The sequence below is a fragment of the Microcaecilia unicolor genome, chromosome 13 (assembly GCF_901765095.1).
Source record: "Microcaecilia unicolor chromosome 13, aMicUni1.1, whole genome shotgun sequence".
NCBI lineage: Eukaryota > Metazoa > Chordata > Amphibia > Gymnophiona > Siphonopidae > Microcaecilia > Microcaecilia unicolor.
The window spans coordinates 95,355,655-95,375,099 of NC_044043.1; the positions used below are offsets into that span (position 1 = coordinate 95,355,655).

The window sequence follows — 19,445 nt, forward strand, 5'->3', positions numbered from 1 at the left end:
TGCATGTACTTCCAGTTAAGAGAGTGGCACAGGTACAAAGCACCCTTGGATACTTGCACCTGTTTTTTCCACAGGTATGTTCTCCATGGATAAATGCAATCTGCATGTATTATTGTGCTCCCCTGACTGAAACACATTCCTGGAACACCTCCTTCTCCGTATGACACAAGGGCATGTGTTGAGGAACAGCATATGGTTAAGCGTGAGCAATTTTCAGAGAACCCTTGTATCCAGGTACATCAGTATTTTCCTGGGTAAATGGCTTCGACAATTGCATCCACTGAGAATTACTCACCGAGTTATGTTAGCACACCACTAGAAACCTCAGCAAGTGCAAACTAAAACATTTTTAGCATGACATGTTAGTACAAATGCCCATAACATTATTGGGTAAGGTAATACAACTCAGACTATCAACCAAAGCCTCAGAGAAGAAGAGAGGGGTATAATAGGTCTTCTCAAAACACCCAGAGACACAGGGTGCCAATGCCACTCCTAGACCCTGTATAAAATGAAAAGTATTTCCGACTTCAGGTCCAAGCTTCTGTGAAAGAGCTGTCACGGAGAAACAAGGGCAAATGCCCATAGAGCTGTGAAGGGAGGCCAGCTTTATCTTCATCCTTGGTCTTCGCTCCCAGTCCTTGAGGGCTGCCAATAGGTCAGGTTTGTCAGGATATACCTAATGAATATCCACGAAAGATTTGCATGCAAATCTCTCTCATGGATATTACTAAAAAACACTGTAGACCAAAGTTTCCTAAAATTAAATCCCATACAGCTTCCCCCAGCTGCTAATAACATCTACACTCATATACATACCATCAAACAATCACATATACTCTCTTCTATGACTAAAATAATCTTTCGCTCAATTGGGTTTGATGCCAGTTTTCACCGAATGAACAAGTTGGGTTTGATGTTGGCTTTAATTGATAAACGAAAACCGACAAGAGTGCTGTAAGGTTGAATCAGCACAATAAGAACACGATTTGGTGGACTTAAGAGTTTACCACTCGACCACCGAAAGAAATAAGGAGTACTAGACTTTGTGGTGGACCATAAGTACATAAGTAGTGCCATACTGGGAAAGACCAAAGGTCCATCTAGCCCAGCATCCTGTCACCGACAGTGGCCAATCCAGGTCAAGGGCACCTGGCACGCTCCCCAAACGTAAAAACATTCCAGACAAGTTATACCTAAAAATGTGGAATTTTTCCAAGTCCATTTAATAGCGGTCTATGGACTTGTCCTTTAGGAATCTATCTAACCCCTTTTTAAACTCCGTCAAGCTAACCGCCCGTACCACGTTCTCCGGCAACGAATTCCAGAGTCTAATTACACGTTGGGTGAAGAAAAATTTTCTCCGATTCGTTTTAAATTTACCACACTGTAGCTTCAACTCATGCCCTCTAGTCCTAGTATTTTTGGATAGCGTGAACAGTCGCTTCACATCCACCCGATCCATTCCACTCATTATTTTATACACTTCTATCATATCTCCCCTCAGCCGTCTCTTCTCCAAGCTGAAAAGCCCTAGCCTTCTCAGCCTCTCTTCATAGGAAAGTCGTCCCATCCCCACTATCATTTTCGTCGCCCTTCGCTGTACCTTTTCCATTGGGGTTTGGATGAGCCAGTTACTCGTTTGGATAAGTTAATTATTTTGTGGATATGCATTCGATTGGTCGTCACGCATAATGAATAGAGGTTTTATATTTATTAGGATCTATTTACCGCCTTTTTGAAGGAATTCACTCAAGGCGATGTATTTTGCTGTTTACATCTGAGCAATAGAAAGATATGGTGTGAAATTGTAAGAATTATTTTGTTTATTGGAGGATCAGCATTTGCATCTAACTTGTTCCTTCAGAAGAAAGACCAAGTGAGAAATCATTTTAGCAATAGAAAAGAGTTATTAGCGGCTGGGGGAAGCTGTATGTTTAGGAAGCTTTTGTCTTTTAGTAAATAAAATTAACTTGAGAATAGTGTTTATAGTTACTTTTTGGGAGAGACAAATATTTGTAAGTCGAGTGAAATTAAGTCACTCATTAAGAAGGGAAGATGGACATTTATTAGAGATATCTTGAAAAACTGGACTGGAAATGAGGGCCAGGGTTCTACACAGAAGCAGCTTTGCCTCCCCTCACTTTCCCTAAGTTACAGCAGCACAGGGCTATGTGTATCCTAAACCTCCTCTGTGAGGCACCTGTTCAAACTCAGTGCACCCCGTCCAGAACACATCCCACAAGCAACTGTGGTCACTGCCTGACTCATGCCAAAGTGACTTCTGCAGCTGCTGGAATGGTCAGGTGATGACAGACACAGCGAAAGCAGTTTGCTGTCTGTTTGGGATATACCATCACACTCCTGGCAGAAGACCCCAGCAAGGACAATGTACAACAGAGGGTCAGATATGTGTCCACCCTCTGGGACCCCTAGAGATTAAAACCCCTCTCTAGGCTTCCTTTCTACATCCCTCCTGGCTACCTTGAGCTGAGTTATCAAGAGCATCTGACCGGGATGACCCAAAGAAAACCTACAATTTCCTCAAACTCTCTCCCCTAAAGTTTGGGTGTGTTTTCATTTCACTCAGAGGCTGAGGAGTAGCCTAGTGGTTAGTGCAGTGGACTTTGATCCTGGGGAACTGAGTTCAATTCCCACTGCAGCTGCTTGTGACTCTGGGCAAGTCACTTAACCCTCCGTTGCCCCTGGTACAAAATAAGTACCTGAATATATATATATATATATATTTTTTTTTTTTGTTACATTTGTACCCCGCACTTTCCCACTCATGGCAGACTCAATGCAGCTTACATATTGTATACAGGTACTTATTTGTACCTGGGGCAATGGAGGATTAAGTGACTTGCCCAGAGTCACAAGGAGCTGCCTGTGCCTGAAGTGGGAATCGAACTAAGTTCCTCAGGACCAAAGTCCACCACCCTAACCACTAGGCCACTCCTCCGCACTCCTCCATATATGTAAACCACATTGAATGTAGTTGCAAAAACCTCAGAAAGGCAGTATATCAAAAGTCCCATTTCCCTTCCCTGACATGCCAGACTACCTGCACCTGCCTATTCTAAGGCTTCCAATTTCTATAAGCTTAGTTTAGTGCTTAGAATACTTTTTCTGCAACCATTTACTGACAGAGGGATTGAACTTTCTGGAACAGGCACTGGCCAATTCCCATCCTCCTATTCACACTGTGTGGCTATACATCAGAGACGAGAAATTGCTCGATCTCCTTTTGCTTACTCATCTATCCTTAGTCTTTCTCTTCCCCTCCCCCCCAAAAAAACAGAGCCACAAGCTGGTAAATAAAATGTGGTTTCACTTCCATCCCAGTAATAGCCTAGTGGTAAAATGATTCAGGCCTCTCCTATAAGCCACAACAACAAAGAAAACACCCAGGGGAAGGCAGGGTACAGGAAGGTTTGGGACTCACCTATGCAGGCGTCCCTCTGCTGCTCGTAGCCTGCACTGCACACGCATTTCCCGATGGGGACAAGCCACTCCCCTTCAGAGCTACAGTACATTTTGGGGGTGTCTCTTTCCTCAGAGTGCGCCACACATTGTCCCTGCACCTCCACCAGGGAGGAAGAGTCGGCACCAGTCACGGCTTCCGAGAAGGCTGCCAAGTTCCTCACCAAAGCAGGACACTTCTTATAGTAGATCCTGACAGAGATTATAGCGATGCAAGCCCCTACATCCTGGAAGGCAAGGTAGAAGCCCCGCTTGGCCAGAGGCCCGACTCCCCGCACTTCGGTGTTAAGTCTGAGGCGACGGACCCCCAAGTCTACACCAGTGAAACTTTCGTCTGCGGCGATGGTGTCGATCTTTAGAAACTGGCTCTCTCGGATGCTGGTGCCAAGGTCCCGGTCGGACTCCAGGTAATAGAGGTTGAAGGTCTCCTTGCACGTACCCAGCACACCGGGCATGCTGTTACAGTCCCGCAGTGTAAATTTGATCTCGGCGTACACCCGCCACGCCCCCTCCCTTTGCACCCAGTTTGTCCGCAGCCAGTTGTTCTGGTTAGGAGTCAGGACGTTACACACCTGGTAGGTGTGGATGGGAATGAAACGCTCGTCCATCTCACTGATGGAATCCCACTGCAGAGAAAGAACAGGGAGAGACGGAATGGGAAGAGGAAGGAAGGAATGAAGAACGGACAGAAATGAAAAGGGGGAAAAAAACGCAGGAAGGAAGGAAGAGGAGAAAGAGGAAAAAACAAAAGCAAAAAAAAAGGAAAATGGAGATAGAAAGATTACAGGAGAGAAGTAAATATAGGATGTAACAAGGAGAGACAGAGAAGGGAGATGCAGGGAGAGACAAAAAACAAGTTAAAAACGAGAAACTTGATAGCTACAGACCTGAGAACAATTATGCAAAGTTAGGCTGAAAGAAGCCAGCAGATCAATATAACATCAGAAAGATTTTATTGAAAATACCGCATGTAAACAAACTGCCCGACACAGGCCGTGTTTCGCCCACCAAGGGCTGCGTCAGGGGCTAATTTGAAACCTTCTGAAAGGAGCAACTCTAAAAACTACTACTACTATTTAGCATTTTTATAGCGCTACAAGGCATACGCAGCGCTGCACAAACATAGAAGAAAGACAGTCCCTGCTCAAAGAGCTATGTAATAAAAGTGAGCCAAGTATAGGACAATCAAGCCATTGTGACATCACTGATGAGGTTGGCTCTTATTGGTGGCCTGAGGCATTATGACATCACAATATCACCTCTGATTACAAGAGACTACTACTACTACTATTTAGCATTTCTATAGCGCTACAAGGCATACGCAGCGCTGCACAAACATAGAAGAAAGACAGACCCTGCTCAAAGAGCTTAGAATCTAATAGACAAAAAATAAAGTAATCAAATCAATTAATGTGAACAGGAAGGAAGGGAGGAGGGTAGGTGGAGGCGAGTGGTTACAAGTGGTTACGAGTCAAAAGCAATGTTAAAGAGGTGGGCTTTCAGTCTAGATTTAAAGGTGGCCAAGGATGGGGCAAGACGTAGGGGCTCAGGAAGTTTATTCCAGGCGTAGGGTGCAGCGAGACAGAAGGCGCAAAGTCTACTACTATTGGAGATTCTAGATGGAATGTTGCTACTACTACTATTTAGCATTTCTATAGCGCTACAAGGCATACGCAGCGCTGCACAAACATAGAAGAAAGACAGTCCCTGCTCAAAGAGCTTACAATCTAATAGACAAAAAATAAGTAAAGTAAGCAAATCAAATCAATTAATGTGAACGGGAAGGAAGAGAGGAGGGTAGGTGGAGGCGAGTGGTTACGAGTCAAAAGCAATGTTAAAGAGGTGGGCTTTCAGTCTAGATTTAAAGGTGGCCAAGGATGGGGCAAGACGGAAAACTTGTGGTGTATAATAGATTGGAAAAAACCAGCGCATACAGCAGATGCCTAAAATGATGTGACTCTTAACACAACGCAAGCAGATGCACTGCTGTATGCGCTGGTTTTTTCCAATCTATTATACACCACAAGTTTTCCGTTTTTAGAGTTGCTCTTTTCAGAAGGTTTCAAATTAGCCCCTGACGCAGCCCTTGGTGGGCGAAACACGGCCTGTGTCGGGCAAATTTGTTTACATGCGGTATCTTCAATAAAATCTTTCTGATGTTATATTGATCTGCTGGCTTCTTTTTCCACATTGGATTTTGCAGATCGCTTGCCTTGTTGTTTTTTAAGTTAGGCTCAAAGAACCGTTTTGGGGGTTTGTAGAGAGACTGGGAGCTTTTGGGCCTTACAGCTGGCAAATCTCACTCATATCAAGACTATTAATTTGTACCTGAAGCAGGAGAATGTTCTCCCCCCCCCCCCCCCCCCCAAGATACTTCAGTAGCAATAACATTAGAGAACTGCACACAAGACTGCCCCCGTTAACTGTTAACTGAGCTATCAAGAGTGTCTTGGCAAAGAATCTACCAGGACTTTCACTTGCAGAGGATGAAAAGGCTGGACTGGACAGAATTAGTCCTATTACTGGTTCAAATGAAAGAGACAAAAGGCAAAATCTTCATCAAATGGGGGAATTTTAACAATACTGATACAGTAGAGGAACAGACATGGACCAGCTGGCACTAGCCTCTCTGCCCAGTGGTTCACATCTCTACTGCTCCAGCAAGGGATACTTCTCAGCTGTTAGCCAGACAGGCTTGTCACCTTTACCCAGGACTCCCTGGTCCTTTCCCACTGAAGAAGACAATCATACGTTCCTATATTAAAGAAATGGAATTTAAGAAATACATAGAAATACTTCATCAAGGCAACACTCCAACCGGGAAACCCAGGAGGACACATTCTGTTAGGCCTTTAGATTTTCTTGCAATTACCTTAGTGCAGTGATGGGCAACCTTTTGAGCTTGGTGTGTCAAAATTCGCCAAAAAAACCGAGCATAACTCGGGTGGTGTGTCACTTCGAGAAAAATCACTGCTACTAGGACCGCCCCCGGGCCCCCCCCCCTACCCGAGATCGCTGCCCACCCGAGGTCGCTGGGCCCCCCCTCCACCCGCTACCGGGCCCAGAACTAACCTTAAAGCCTCCTTTCACGTCGCAGCAAGCAGCAGCAGGGCAGACCTCTCGTCCTTCCTTCTGTGCTCCACCCTCGCGGACGTTACGTCAGGCGAGGGCGGGACACGGAAGGAAGGAGTGGCGTGCCCTGCTGCTGCTGGCTGCGACGTGAAAGGAGGCTTTAAGGTTAGTTTCCGGGAGCGAGGAGGGAGGGCGGACCACACTGCGGCGCCGCCGCGTGTCAGTGCTGACACGCGTGTCATAGGTTCGCCATCAGGGGTCTAGTGGAATGATACATTGTAACTGCTTTATATTTTTGCCTTGCTGGGTGCTGTGTATGGGGCAAAGCATAAATACAGGAACACAGGAAATGACAGCAGATAAAGACCAGTACAGTGGCTCGACTTGTACCTGCCGCTCCGTGCGGGTTACGGCCCCTCTTCGCCTTGTTCAGGTTGTAAAGTTTTGTAAAGAATGGGCATATTACTGTTAGCCACAAGAAAAAGATATCATCCATAGCCAATCAGACATTGGGGGGGGGGGGGGGGGGGACAGCAGGACTTTAAATTTAACATATTTATACCTACCCTTCCGAAAACTGCTGAAGACTTACCTCTTCAAACAAGCCTACCCAAATGACCAATCCTAAACCCGACCCAAATTCACACCACTAGCATCACCCACACTACAATTCTCTCCCCACACCTATTACTTTTGTCCAGTGGCGTTCCTATGGGCGCTGACACCCGGGGCGGATCATCGATGCGCCCCCCCCCCGGCGAAATAACCCCCCAGGTGCAGCGCGACCCTCCAGCAAAAGAACCCCCCCCCCCGGGTGCATGCCGCTGGGGGGGGGGGGTTCCGCGCGCCTGTCGACTCTTCGTTTCCATGCTCCCTCTGCCCCGGAACAGGAAGTAACCTGTTCCGGGGCAGAGGGAAAATGAAAACGAAGAGCTGACAGGCGCGCGGCACCCCCCCCCCCCCAGCAGCGTGCACCCGGGGCGGACCGCCCCTACCTTGGTACGCCACTGCTTTTGTCCTACTCTATGTAACGTTGTCATCTATGCGATACTTTGTACCATACTTTGTAAGCCCGCACTGAACCTGCTATCGAGCGGGAAAGAGCGGGGTATAAATGCCACAAATAAATAAATAAACAAACATTTATAGAAGAAAAATGATTGCAGAATTGTGAAATCACAGTACTGCTTGCATTTCCAGTTCCAAATATGAGGTAACATAACTCTTATACGTGATAGGTCACAAAACGCATTTGCAAACTCTAATTTTAAAGCAACTGTTTCTGTGGAAACGTTCCTCCTCGGGCCTGTCGGTATAGTCAGCAGTGGATCAGTTTGTGAGAGGCCTGGGTGGAGAACACCTCCTTATGGAATTCCCTTTATCTTCAGCAAGGACTTCTGGCCCTCACCTCCCTTCTCCTTAGGAACGGATCCTACTGCAGTTCAAAACCAACAAGCAGGCCGATTACAGACTTAAGAACATAAAGCCCATCTTGATCCAGCGTGTCTCCTCTCTCATAACAGCGGGCAAGGATGCTCAAGGGAACAATTCAGGATACGAGGAACATACCGAGTTGTCTATCTCCAGTCAGACCCTTCCGGTTTCTTGCAGTCATGATTTACTTGTGCGATTCATCTTTCTAGATGTTAGTGGTGAAGATGACCTTCCATTTATTTTCATCTCTGGCAGTCTGTCAAGAGCTTGGGTTGGCAGCTCAGCCAACACATTTAGTTACTAATGTTATTCTTACATTTATGTCCATCTTCCCTTGTTCATTACTACAAGATTTTCTTCTCTAACGAGATTTTTCACCGTTTTTCTAGTGGGGGACAGTTTGTGAAATAAACTTCAATGTGAGAAAAAAAAAGATTATCCTCAGACAATGCATCAGACACCCTGTCAACCTCTACCCCCACCCCCTTCAAGTTGATTCTTCTCCCCCTATACTTTCGCTAGAGGACTGTTTTAGTCCAGCATCGCATGGCGCGCAGTAAATTGGGGGCTCCACCTGTCTTGGGAGAATGGAGTGGTATTTTGGGCAGCCCACAGCTCAAACTCAATGAGAGGTTAATGGTACAGGTATTAAACACAGACCCCCCTCTCCCCCCCCAGATATTTAGCGCTATTTAACTGGCCTGGTTAAATAGTGCTTAACTGGCTATCAACAAATACTCAGAGGGAGATGGCTGGTCATCTCCTGCTGAATGTTTCTGGTCAGTGCTTAGAGGCTAACCGGTTATATTCAGTGCACTGCCGGCTAAGTTTGGAGGCCAAACTGGGGCCGCTAAAATAGCAGGGCCTATCTTTGGCTGGTTCAAACGTAACCAGCCAGTGCAGAATATTGGCTTGGTCAGTTATGTTTGAACCGGCCACAAATAAACCGGATGATGTTCAATGCTGGTCACCGGAAACCTTGAATATCAGGTCTCTCACCTCTGTCCGCAGGCGTTAGCTGGACTGGTTCCAATGGTCTGAATATCAGCCTCGATAACTTTTATGGCGGTATTCCAGCAGCCAGAGTGAAGGAAAGGTGGAGATTGTGTATTGGGGAAAGAGTCAGAGGGCAACACACAGGGTTGACGGAGGCCACCACTGGCCCTCGGGCCTTGCAATGAAGAACACAGCTCTAATGTATCCTGAAAACTGACCTATTATTAAATTACTTTCGAGAACTTCTTGAATTCTTCTGTCTAAGATATTCTCAGCATCCTACTAATATTGCACTCCTCCGCTATTTTTAGTCTACCTTGCAAAGCTTTCCTAACTCCACCTATACTGAATTAACCAAAAACTTTGCATTTCAGCACACGTATTTTAGTCACCGCATACAGTTCAAGCTTCTCCTACTAACCTACAAATGCACTCAATCTGCAGCCCCTCACTACCTCTCTACCCTCATCTCCCCTTACGCTCCTACCCATAACCTCCGCTCAAGACAAATCCCTCCTCTTAGTACCCTTCTCCACTACCGCCAACTCCAGACTCCGCCCTTTCTGCCTCGCCTCACCCTGTGCTTGGAATAAACTTCCTGAGCCCCTACACCAAGCCCCCTCCCTACCCATCTTCAAATCCTTGCTCAAAGCCCACCTCTTCAATGTCACTTTCGGCATCTAACCATTGTGCCTCTATCCAGGAAATCTAGACTGCCTCAATCTTGATAGACTGCACTTTTTGTCCTTTAGATTGTAAGCTCCTTTGAGCAGGGACTCTCCTTCTTTGTTAATTGTACAGTGCTGCAGAAATGTTAAATAGTAGTAGTAGTTATTAGATAAAGACTTAGATGGTTCAGCCAGTTTGCTCAGATGTTTAGACTCTATATGTTAGATCTTCTTGTAGGTTGGGTGGTTGCCCTCCATCGGTGATGCTGAATTGGGGGGGGGGGATCATTGTTACGCCCTATATTGAAGGATGTTAGGGAATCGGTGGGAACGGCCACAAATTACAGGCCAATCGCATCGATACCTTTGTTTCTGAAATTAATGGAAGCTGTGATCGCATCTCCATTGTCACACTTTCTGGAACAGAATGGAATTCTTCATTTTTCATAACTGGGGTTTCGATCAAATTTTAGTACCGAGACTGTAGTGGGTCCTCTATCGGATACAGTCACGCTGGGGTCAGTGAAGGGGGGAAAAGCACTGATCTTCCAATCTGATTGATTGCGCATATTTGAATTGGTTGATTTTGATATCAATCAGGATTACAGGTGTAATTATATCCTGGCTCTGGGGTTTTTTTTCTCAGTAGGAAAGTATAGAGTTAGTATGTCTGCGGGGCTTGTCAGGTTGTTGGAGCAATGTACGTGGGGTTCCACAAGGTTCTCTACTATCCCTCTTGTTATTTAATTTATACATACATTCTTTGGGTTTTGTATTGGAGAAATTACGGGTTGTATTTATTTATTTATTAATTATGCTGATGAAATAACTGTCCTTCTCCCAGTGCAGGTGGAGGTTTCACCTGAGTTGCCTATTTTGCATATGGTTTTTGGTGCTGTAGAACACTAGATGACAGTTCATAGATTAAAACTGAACACCGAAAAAACAAAGCTATTATTAATTACTGGTTCTGGGGGGGGGGGGGGGGGGGGAGGGGAACAGAACCTAACATTGTGATTCATCGACAGGTTTATTCTTTTTTCCTCCTCTGTGAGAGCTTTGGGAGTTTTTCCTGGACTCAACAGGCTCATTGGAGCTTCAAGTAAATAAGGTGGTTGAGAAAGCTTTTTTCCTTATGGGCAAATTACGTCGTATTCAAAAATATTTTAGAAAACATCAGTTTTGGTTGCTGGTTCAGGCTTTATTGCTTAGTTCTTTGGACTACTGCAACGTTGCCTATCTGAATTGTTCTCAGTTATTGTTGAGGACGTTACAGACGGTTCAGAACACAACACCGAGGCTGACCTCTCTGAAACAATCTGATCGGCTCTCGGCATATTATGCCAAAGTTCATTGGTTGCCAGTATGTTCTAGAATTTTTATTTCAATTTTCATGTATAAGATTTCTTATGGTCTGGCACCTTTTTTATTCAATGCAATGTTTTTGTTTCGTTGAACTTAGCATGGTCTACTCAATTTGTAAATTTGTCTTCTTTTCCAACTACGAAAGGGTAAAGCAAGGAACAAATGTACCGATTCTATATTTTCTTATCAGGCAGCTAAGGGGTCCTTTTACAAAGCCACGGTAAAATGTGGCCTGCGGTAGCATGGGTGCGTCTTTTGGGCACGTGCCGGGCCACTTTTTACTGTGGCTGGAGAAAAGGCCATTTCTTTTTAACGGGCTGGGAAATGGGAGCGCGCAAAAATTAAAACTAGCGAGCGCCTGTTTATGGACCGAGTCCTTACTGCCAGCCATCGATTTAGCAGTAAGGGCTCACGCGCTACCTGTGCGGTAACCATGCAGAGCGTGCCAACGTGATTGCGCTGCCGATTACCACAATGCCTCCCCCCCCCCCCCCCACGGGATTCAGCACATTCCACACTCAGAATTACCACCAGGTACACATGCCACCCTGGTGGTAGTGTCAATTTGGCGCATGCTACCCACTCGTTAGCCGTCCCGCGGCTTTGAAAAAGGGCCCCTAAGTTAGGTAAAGACATTTCTTCATTGATAACAGAAGCATCAGATTACGTAAGTTGTAGACGGTCGCTTAAAACAAACGGGTTTCAAAAATGCGATAGGAATTGATTGTATTAGTTTATCTCTGATTGTGTTTAAAATTGTAAGTCCTGGCTTGTCCGGCTTCTTTGCATAGAACCCACATCGAACTGCAAAATATTGAAGACTATAAAAATAAAGGCCCCCCCCCCCCCCGTTTACAAAGGCATTGAAGTACTTTGAATGGACTGTTTCAGCAATGTTGCCTGGCTTTGTAAACAGAGGGAAAAGTGTTGCGTTATGCAGGGGCGTAGCCAGACTTCGGTGGGAGGGGGTCCAGAGCCCGAGGTGAGGGGGCACATTTTAGCCCCCCCCCCACCACCAAGTTTGACCCCCCCCCCCCCCGCCGATGACCCTCTCGACCCCCCCTCCTGCAGCCAACCCTCCCCCGCCAGCCAAGGTCCTCTCCTTCTGGCGCAAGGCTTCGTTCTGTTTCTGAGTCTGACGCTGGCCACCGTCGGCTCAGGGCGGCAAGTGGAGGACCGCATAGCGGAGGGCAGCATCCAGTGAACACCGTTCGATTTAAGATAAGTAAGATAAATCGGATAGTGTGTTCAAATCACGGTGTATTATGCACGGATAACAGTTTGTTTTTGTGTATCAAAAAAATAGAAAAATTTTGAAAAAATTACCACAGGCATTTAAAGTTTCTAGATCTGTGGAATCGGGGTTTTTGCCTATGATGAAGACAGAACAGTTTAGTCCATTTTAGCTCCGTCAGATCAAGTTTATGTCTGGGAGCTCTTTGAGGCTTTTCCCCTGAATAATGAGCCATTTTGGATTCTGTGGAATTTGTTGTTTCTCTTTGATTTACTACACTTAGTATAAGTTGGAGTCTGGGACAGACAGCAGAAAAAAAAATAGAGTCAGAATAGAAGGATTCAAGTAACAACTCAACAGCCCTGACTAGAACAACCTTTTGTCTGTCCTATGTTATCCGGATGGCAGACCCAATATGGAGTGGAGGAGTGGCCTAGTGGTTAGGGTGGTGGACTTTGGTCCTGGGGAACTGAGGAACTGAGTTCGATTCCCACTTCAGGCACAGGCAGCTCCTTGTGACTCTGGGCAAGTCAATTAACCCTCCATTGCCCCATGTAAGCCGCATTGAGCCTGCCATGAGTGGGAAAGCGCAGGGTACAAATGTAACAAAAATAAAATAGATACTATTGGAGATTCTACATGGAATGTTGCTACTATTGGAGATTCTACATGGAATGTTGCTACTGTTGGAGATTCTACATGGAATGTTGCTATTCCACTAGCAACATTCCATGTAGAAGGCTGCGCAGGCTTCTGTTTCTGTGAGTCTGACGTCCTGCACATACGTGCAGGACGTCAGACTCACAGAAGCAGAAGCCTGTGCGGCCACATTGGTGATCTGCAAGGGCCGACTTCTACATGGAATGTTGCTAGTGGAATAGCAACATTCCATGTAGAATCTCAAATAGTAGCAACAGTGGAGGAGTGGCCTAGTGGTTAGGGTGGTGGACTTTGGTCCTGAGGAACTGAGTTCGATTCCCACTTCAGGCACAGGCAGCTCCTTGTGACTCTGGGCAACTCACTTAACCCTCCATTGCCCCATGTAAGCCGCATTGAGCCTGCCATGAGTGGGAAAGCGCGGGGTACAAATGTAACAAAAATAAAATAAATAAATATTGCCACTCTTCGAATACATGGCGGAACTTCCCTGGCTCCGCTCATGCTCGGTCCCACTCCTGCCTCTGAAAATTCTGGTGAGCAGAGGCTGTTATCTGTGAAATCTGTATGTGCGTTGTCTTTTTGTACTGCTTTCCTATCACAAATGGATTTCAGAGTATGTTTTACTTACTGTTTTAATATTATTTTAATGTTATTTTATATGGTAAACCGTTCTGATTTACTTTTGTAATAAGTGACGGTCTAGTAAATGAATAAACGATAAACGATAATTGCTTTTGAATATTGGCCTGTATATACTTTTTCCCTGCCAGACGGCTTAACAATGAAAGTAGATATAAATTTGCTTTTCTTGGGTTTAAATTTTTTTTTTATTCAGTTTCGTTTATTGTACGATCAGTATTATGTGACTGTGATGTACTTCGCTTTGATCTTGTGTGTAGAAAGACAAATTTTTGAAAACTCACTGACTGCTGTGCGTAATATAAGGGGCAGAGAGGTCTCCCTGCGGAAGCGACAGATGTTTCCAGCCTCCTCAGGAAATGCTTTGAAGTTCAAGCAGCCCCTGACGGTTTCTGCTATTACTTGGTGAGATTCTATTTGGTAGGAAGTGACCCAGAGATTTCTCCCTCTTTCCTTCTCCAGGCTAGAAAGGAATTATTTTTACCTGTATGCCACAATTGGATTAATTATCACAAGGATTTCTTTTTTGCTTTGGCTGCCTCTACTTCACCACAAGAGAGGACAGTTTGACAAAGGATGGACGCTATCATAGGAGCCGGTTCTGTGGGGGCTTGAGCACCCCCCCCCCCAATATTGAGAAGATTTTGTGTGTCCAAGAAGGGGTAATTTCCATTGGGCTTAGCACCCCCAATAATTTTGAAACGTTGGCTCTTAAGGACACTATCGCCTCAATCTCACTCACAATTTTGGGCCTGTACATCCCAGACACCTCTTTCAACCATTAATACATGCATGTTACATGTACCGAGAGGCAGTTCTGTGCAGACTCTCTTTACATAGTAACATAGTAGATGACAGCAGAGAAAGACCTTCACGGTCCATCCAGTCTGCCCAACAAGATAAACTCACATGTGCTACTTTTTGTGTATTATTAAGAATAAAATTGCAGAGCATATACAAAAACATGGACTGATGAGACAAAGTCAGCACGGATTTAGTGAAGGGAAGTCTTGCCTCACCAATCTAATGCATTTTTTTGAGGGGGTAAGCAAACATGTGGACAATGGGGAGCCGGTTGATATTGTATATCTGGATTTTCAGAAGGCGTTTGACAAAGTGCCGCACGAAAGACTCCTGAAGAAATTGCAGAGTCATGGAATCGGAGGTAGGGTATTATTATGGATTAAGAACTGGTTGAAAGATAGGAAGCAGAGAGTAGGATTGCGTGGCCAGTATTCTCAGTGGAGGAGGGTAGTTAGTGGGGTCCCGCAGGGGTCTGTGCTGGGTCCGTTGCTTTTTAATGTATTTATAAATGACCTAGAGATGGGAATAACTAGTGAGGTAATTAAATTCGCCGATGACACAAAATTATTCAGGGTCGTCAAGTCGCAGGAGGAATGTGAACGATTACAGGAGGACCTTGCGAGACTGGGAGAATGGGCGTGCAAGTGGCAGATGAAGTTCAATGTTGACAAGTGCAAAGTGATGCATGTGGGTAAGAGGAACCCGAATTATAGCTACGTCTTGCAAGGTTCCGCGTTAGGAGTTACGGATCAAGAAAGGGATCTGGGTGTCGTCGTCGATGATACGCTGAAACCTTCTGCTCAGTGTGCTGCTGCGGCTAGGAAAGCGAATAGAATGTTGGGTGTTATTAGGAAGGGTATGGAGTCCAGGTGTGCGGATGTTATAATGCCGTTGTATCGCTCCATGGTGCGACCGCACCTGGAGTATTGTGTTCAGTACTGGTCTCCGTATCTCAAAAAGATATAGTAGAATTGGAAAAGGTACAGCGAAGGGCGACGAAAATGATAGTGGGGATGGGACGACTTTCCTATGAAGAGAGGCTGAGAAGGCTAGGGCTTTTCAGCTTGGAGAAGAGACGGCTGAGGGGAGATATGATAGAAGTGTATAAAATAATGAGTGGAATGGATCGGGTGGATGTGAAGCGACTGTTCACGCTATCCAAAAATACTAGGACTAGAGGGCATGAGTTGAAGCTACAGTGTGGTAAATTTAAAACGAATCGGAGAAAATTTTTCTTCACCCAACGTGTAATTAGACTCTGGAATTCATTGCCGGAGAACGTGGTACGGGCGGTTAGCTTGACGGAGTTTAAAAAGGGGTTAGATAGATTCCTAAAGGACAAGTCCATAGACCGCTATTAAATGGACTGGAAAAATTCCTCATTTTTAGGTGTAACTTGTCTGGAATGTTTTTACGTTTGGGGAGCGTGCCAGGTGCCCTTGACCTGGATTGGCCACTGTCGGTGACAGGATGCTGGGCTAGATGGACCTTTGGTCTTTCCCAGTATGGCACTACTTATGTACTTATGTACTTATGTACCTGACCTTGATTTGCATCTGCCATTTTCAGGGCACAGACCATAGAAGTCTGCCCAGCACTAGCCCCGCCTCCCAACCACTAGCCTCACCTCCCACCATCGGCTCTGCCACCCAATCTCCACTAAGCTTCTGAGGATCTGAAAAATAATTTTTTTTTTTCTGGCCTGCATCAACTACGCACGCAAGTCATTACCACCTGGTTAACGCATGAGACCTTACCGCTAAGTCGATGGCTAGCGGTAAGGTCTCAGACCCAAAATGGATGTATGCTGATTTTTATTTTGCCGCATGTCCATTTTTGGCAAAAATTTTTAAAAAGGCATTTTTTTGCAGGTGCGCTGAAAAAAATGAATCTGCGTGCCACTAAAACACGCGCCAGCATGAGGGCAGTTTAGTAAAAGGACCCCATTAGTATCATTGTTTATTGGGTAGTAACGAAACACTGGAAGTGGAGTGGAGGAGTGGCCTAGTGGTTAGGGTGGTGGACTTTGGTCCTGGGGAACTGAGGTACTGAGTTCGATTCCCACTTCAGGCACAGGCAGCTCCTTGTGACTCTGGGCAAGTCACTTAACCCTCCATTGCCCCATGTAAGCCACATTGAGCCTGCCATGAGTGGGAAAGCGCAGGGTACAAATGTAACAAAAATAAAATAGACACTATTGGAGATTCTACATGGAATGTTGCTACTATTGGAAATTCTACATGGAATGTTGCTACTATTGGAGATTCTACATGGAATGTTGCTGCTATTGGAGATTCCACTAGCAACATTCCATGTAGAAGGCTGCGCAGGCTTCTGTTTCTGTGAGTCTGACGTCCTGCACGTACGTGCAGGACGTCAGACTCACAGAAGCAGAAGCCTGCGCGGCCACATTGGTGATCTGCAAGGGCCGACTTCTAGTGGAATAGCAACATTCCATGTAGAATCTCAAATAGTAGCAACAGTGGAGGAGTGGCCTAGTGGTTAGGGTGGTGGACTTTGGTCCTGGGGAACTGAGTTCGATTCCCACTTCAGGCACAGGCAGCTCCTTGTGACTCTGCGCAAGTCACATAACCCTCCATTGCCCCATGTAAGTTGCATTGAGCCTGCCATGAGTGGGAAAGTGCGGGGTACAAATGTAAAAAAAAAAAAGATGTGGATTAGCTGCATCTCAGATCATGTGATCCTCAGTCTTGTAAAATGCCATTGGGAGGTTTCTACTCCATTATTCATTCCAGGACGGATAATCACAAAAATATAACTGTACTGTCCCTCCCTTTGTTCAGTGACCGACTCGTTTAACACAGTGAACAGATAAACAACTAGAGTTTTATTCTACTATAATTCATACCATGCAAGTATGAGATTTGTTCTCCCTTCTGCTTAAATTAGCATTGTTTTGGCTTGAAGGCAGATTTGCACGTGGCTTTTGCATAGGTTGCCGAAAGTTGAGTTCACAATTTCGGGCACAAGCGCTAATTGGCCATTGTCGGTAGTTGCGTGCGGATCTGCCCTATAACCTATCACTCACAACGCCAAAGGGGGCATTGCCAGGGGAGAGGCATGGGTGGCTCGGGGACATTCCCAGCATTTAGATTTGCAGTTATAGAACACTTGCATTTCTTCACCTAATTGACAATACTTGGGCGGGAAAGGAAGTCCCTCATGCCCAAAGTTAAACACGAAATTGCGTGCTAAGCTTGTATTTTGTAAACATGTATACCCTGGAGGAAAGGAGAAACAGGGGTGATATGGTACAGGCGTTCAAATATTTGAAAGGTATTAATCCGCAAACGAACCTTTTCCGTAGATGGGAAGGCGGTAGAACTAGAGGACATGAATTGAGGTTGAAGGGGGGCAGACTCAAGAAAAATGTCAGGAAGTATTTTTTCACAGAGAGAGTGGTGGATACTTGAAATGCCCTCCCGCGGGAGGTGGTGGGAGATGAAAAAGGTAACGGAGTTCAAAAATACGTGGGATAAACATAAAGGAATCTTTGGTGTGGGTCGCTTTGATAGTGTAACACCTATTCTTAATAAACTCCACTGGTTACCAGTATGTCGACGTATTAAATTTAAGATATGATGTTTAGTTTTCAAATCACTTTTTGGATTAAATGCAGAGGGGTCGGTGGATTAGTCGTCTATTCCCTCTTTGAGGAGAAACCTTTATTTCCACCGGATTTTAACAATAGGTTACCCTACAGTGAAATGTGTCAAGATTAAAATCGATTATGGAGAACTCTTTCCATTTTCAGGGGGGAACGTATCTGGAACACATTTCCTGTTAATATGAAAACTCTCTTATTTAGTTTTTAGGAAGACGTTAAAGACTTATTTATTTGATGATTAGCTATGAGTTTGTATTCATAGGCTGCATTATACTGGCTTTGAAACTTTTGTTATTCTCTCTATGTTGCACACTCTTTGCAAAAAGAACCCACAATTTAAAAAAAAAAAAAAAACTTAAAAAAAGTACATGCTATTTCCAAAAGAACTCACGCTAATGACATTGCTCTCATAATGAAAAGATGCCCAAAACTTCTTGGACAAAATGAACATTCCCATAAATGACATGGGAAATGAGCAGAAATGGTTCTGGCCGTACACCCCTGAGGAATATAGGAAAAGTAACAGTGAACAGCTCTAACGGACAACGCTCAGCATTACATGTAAACCAACAGAATGAACAAAAGGGTATTTTGGGGCCTGCCTAGTGGCAGAGCTGTGAACTGCCACATGGAGGTAACTGGTTTGATTCCCAAGATGGGTCTTTGTCACAGCCAGGGGGGCAGAACCATAGTCATCCTCATTAAAAAGTAACACCTAGGGCAGTGGGTCCCAAACCTGGTCCTAGAGGCAGCCCAGCAAGTCAGGTTTTCAGGATATCCACAATGACTATTCATGAGATTTGAAAAAGCCCCCAATCCAATATGCTCGCTGTGAGATGGAAGGCTCTGGGACCCTTCTTGCAGACGGCTTTTTCATCTTCACAGGCAGCTGCTTCGGCATGCCAAGCACCATACAGACCAAAGGGTTTGCATCTGTGAATATTGTGCCCGCGCCTTCAGGAGCTCCCATAACCTTGCTATGCATAGAATGATTCATACAGGCGAGAAACCTCTACAGTGCGAGATCTGTGGTTTCACCTGCCGTCAGAAGGCCTCTCTGAACTGCCATATGAACTGCCTCTGGTGACCACTACCACTCTTCAGGCCGCATACTGCTGTTTCTTCTGCTCTTCGTCTGCGCTTACTGGGTATTGCTACAGTTCCCAATTGTGGATCGCCTTGCCGAGAACTGTTCGTACCACTCTGGTCCATCTCAGCATCTGGATTACCACCGTCCATCTTGGTCTCTCTTCCCTTTCCCTTCTCCCCTATCTAATGTAATTGTAATTGATTCACCTGTGCATTGTAAGCCACTTTGAGTCTGCTTCATGTGGAAAAAAGTGGGGTATAAATGTTCATAAATAAATAAATACCGTATTTTTCGGACTATAAGACGCACTTTTTTCCCCTCAAATTTGGGAGGAAAATGGGGGGTGCGTCTTATAGTCCGAAGGTAGACTTC

General features: G+C 45.3%; 1 protein-coding gene across 1 annotated transcript in view; it reads right to left on the reverse strand.

Annotated features, from left to right (window-relative positions):
* LOC115456646 (ephrin type-A receptor 8-like) overlaps nt 1-19,445 on the reverse strand; it is a 195,916-nt gene that overhangs the window by 107,089 nt on the left and 69,382 nt on the right. Inside the window, exon 3 of the mRNA XM_030185869.1 lies at nt 3,446-4,109. Within this exon, the coding sequence (XP_030041729.1) occupies nt 3,446-4,109 (664 nt within the window). The remainder of the gene's footprint in view (nt 1-3,445; nt 4,110-19,445) is intronic.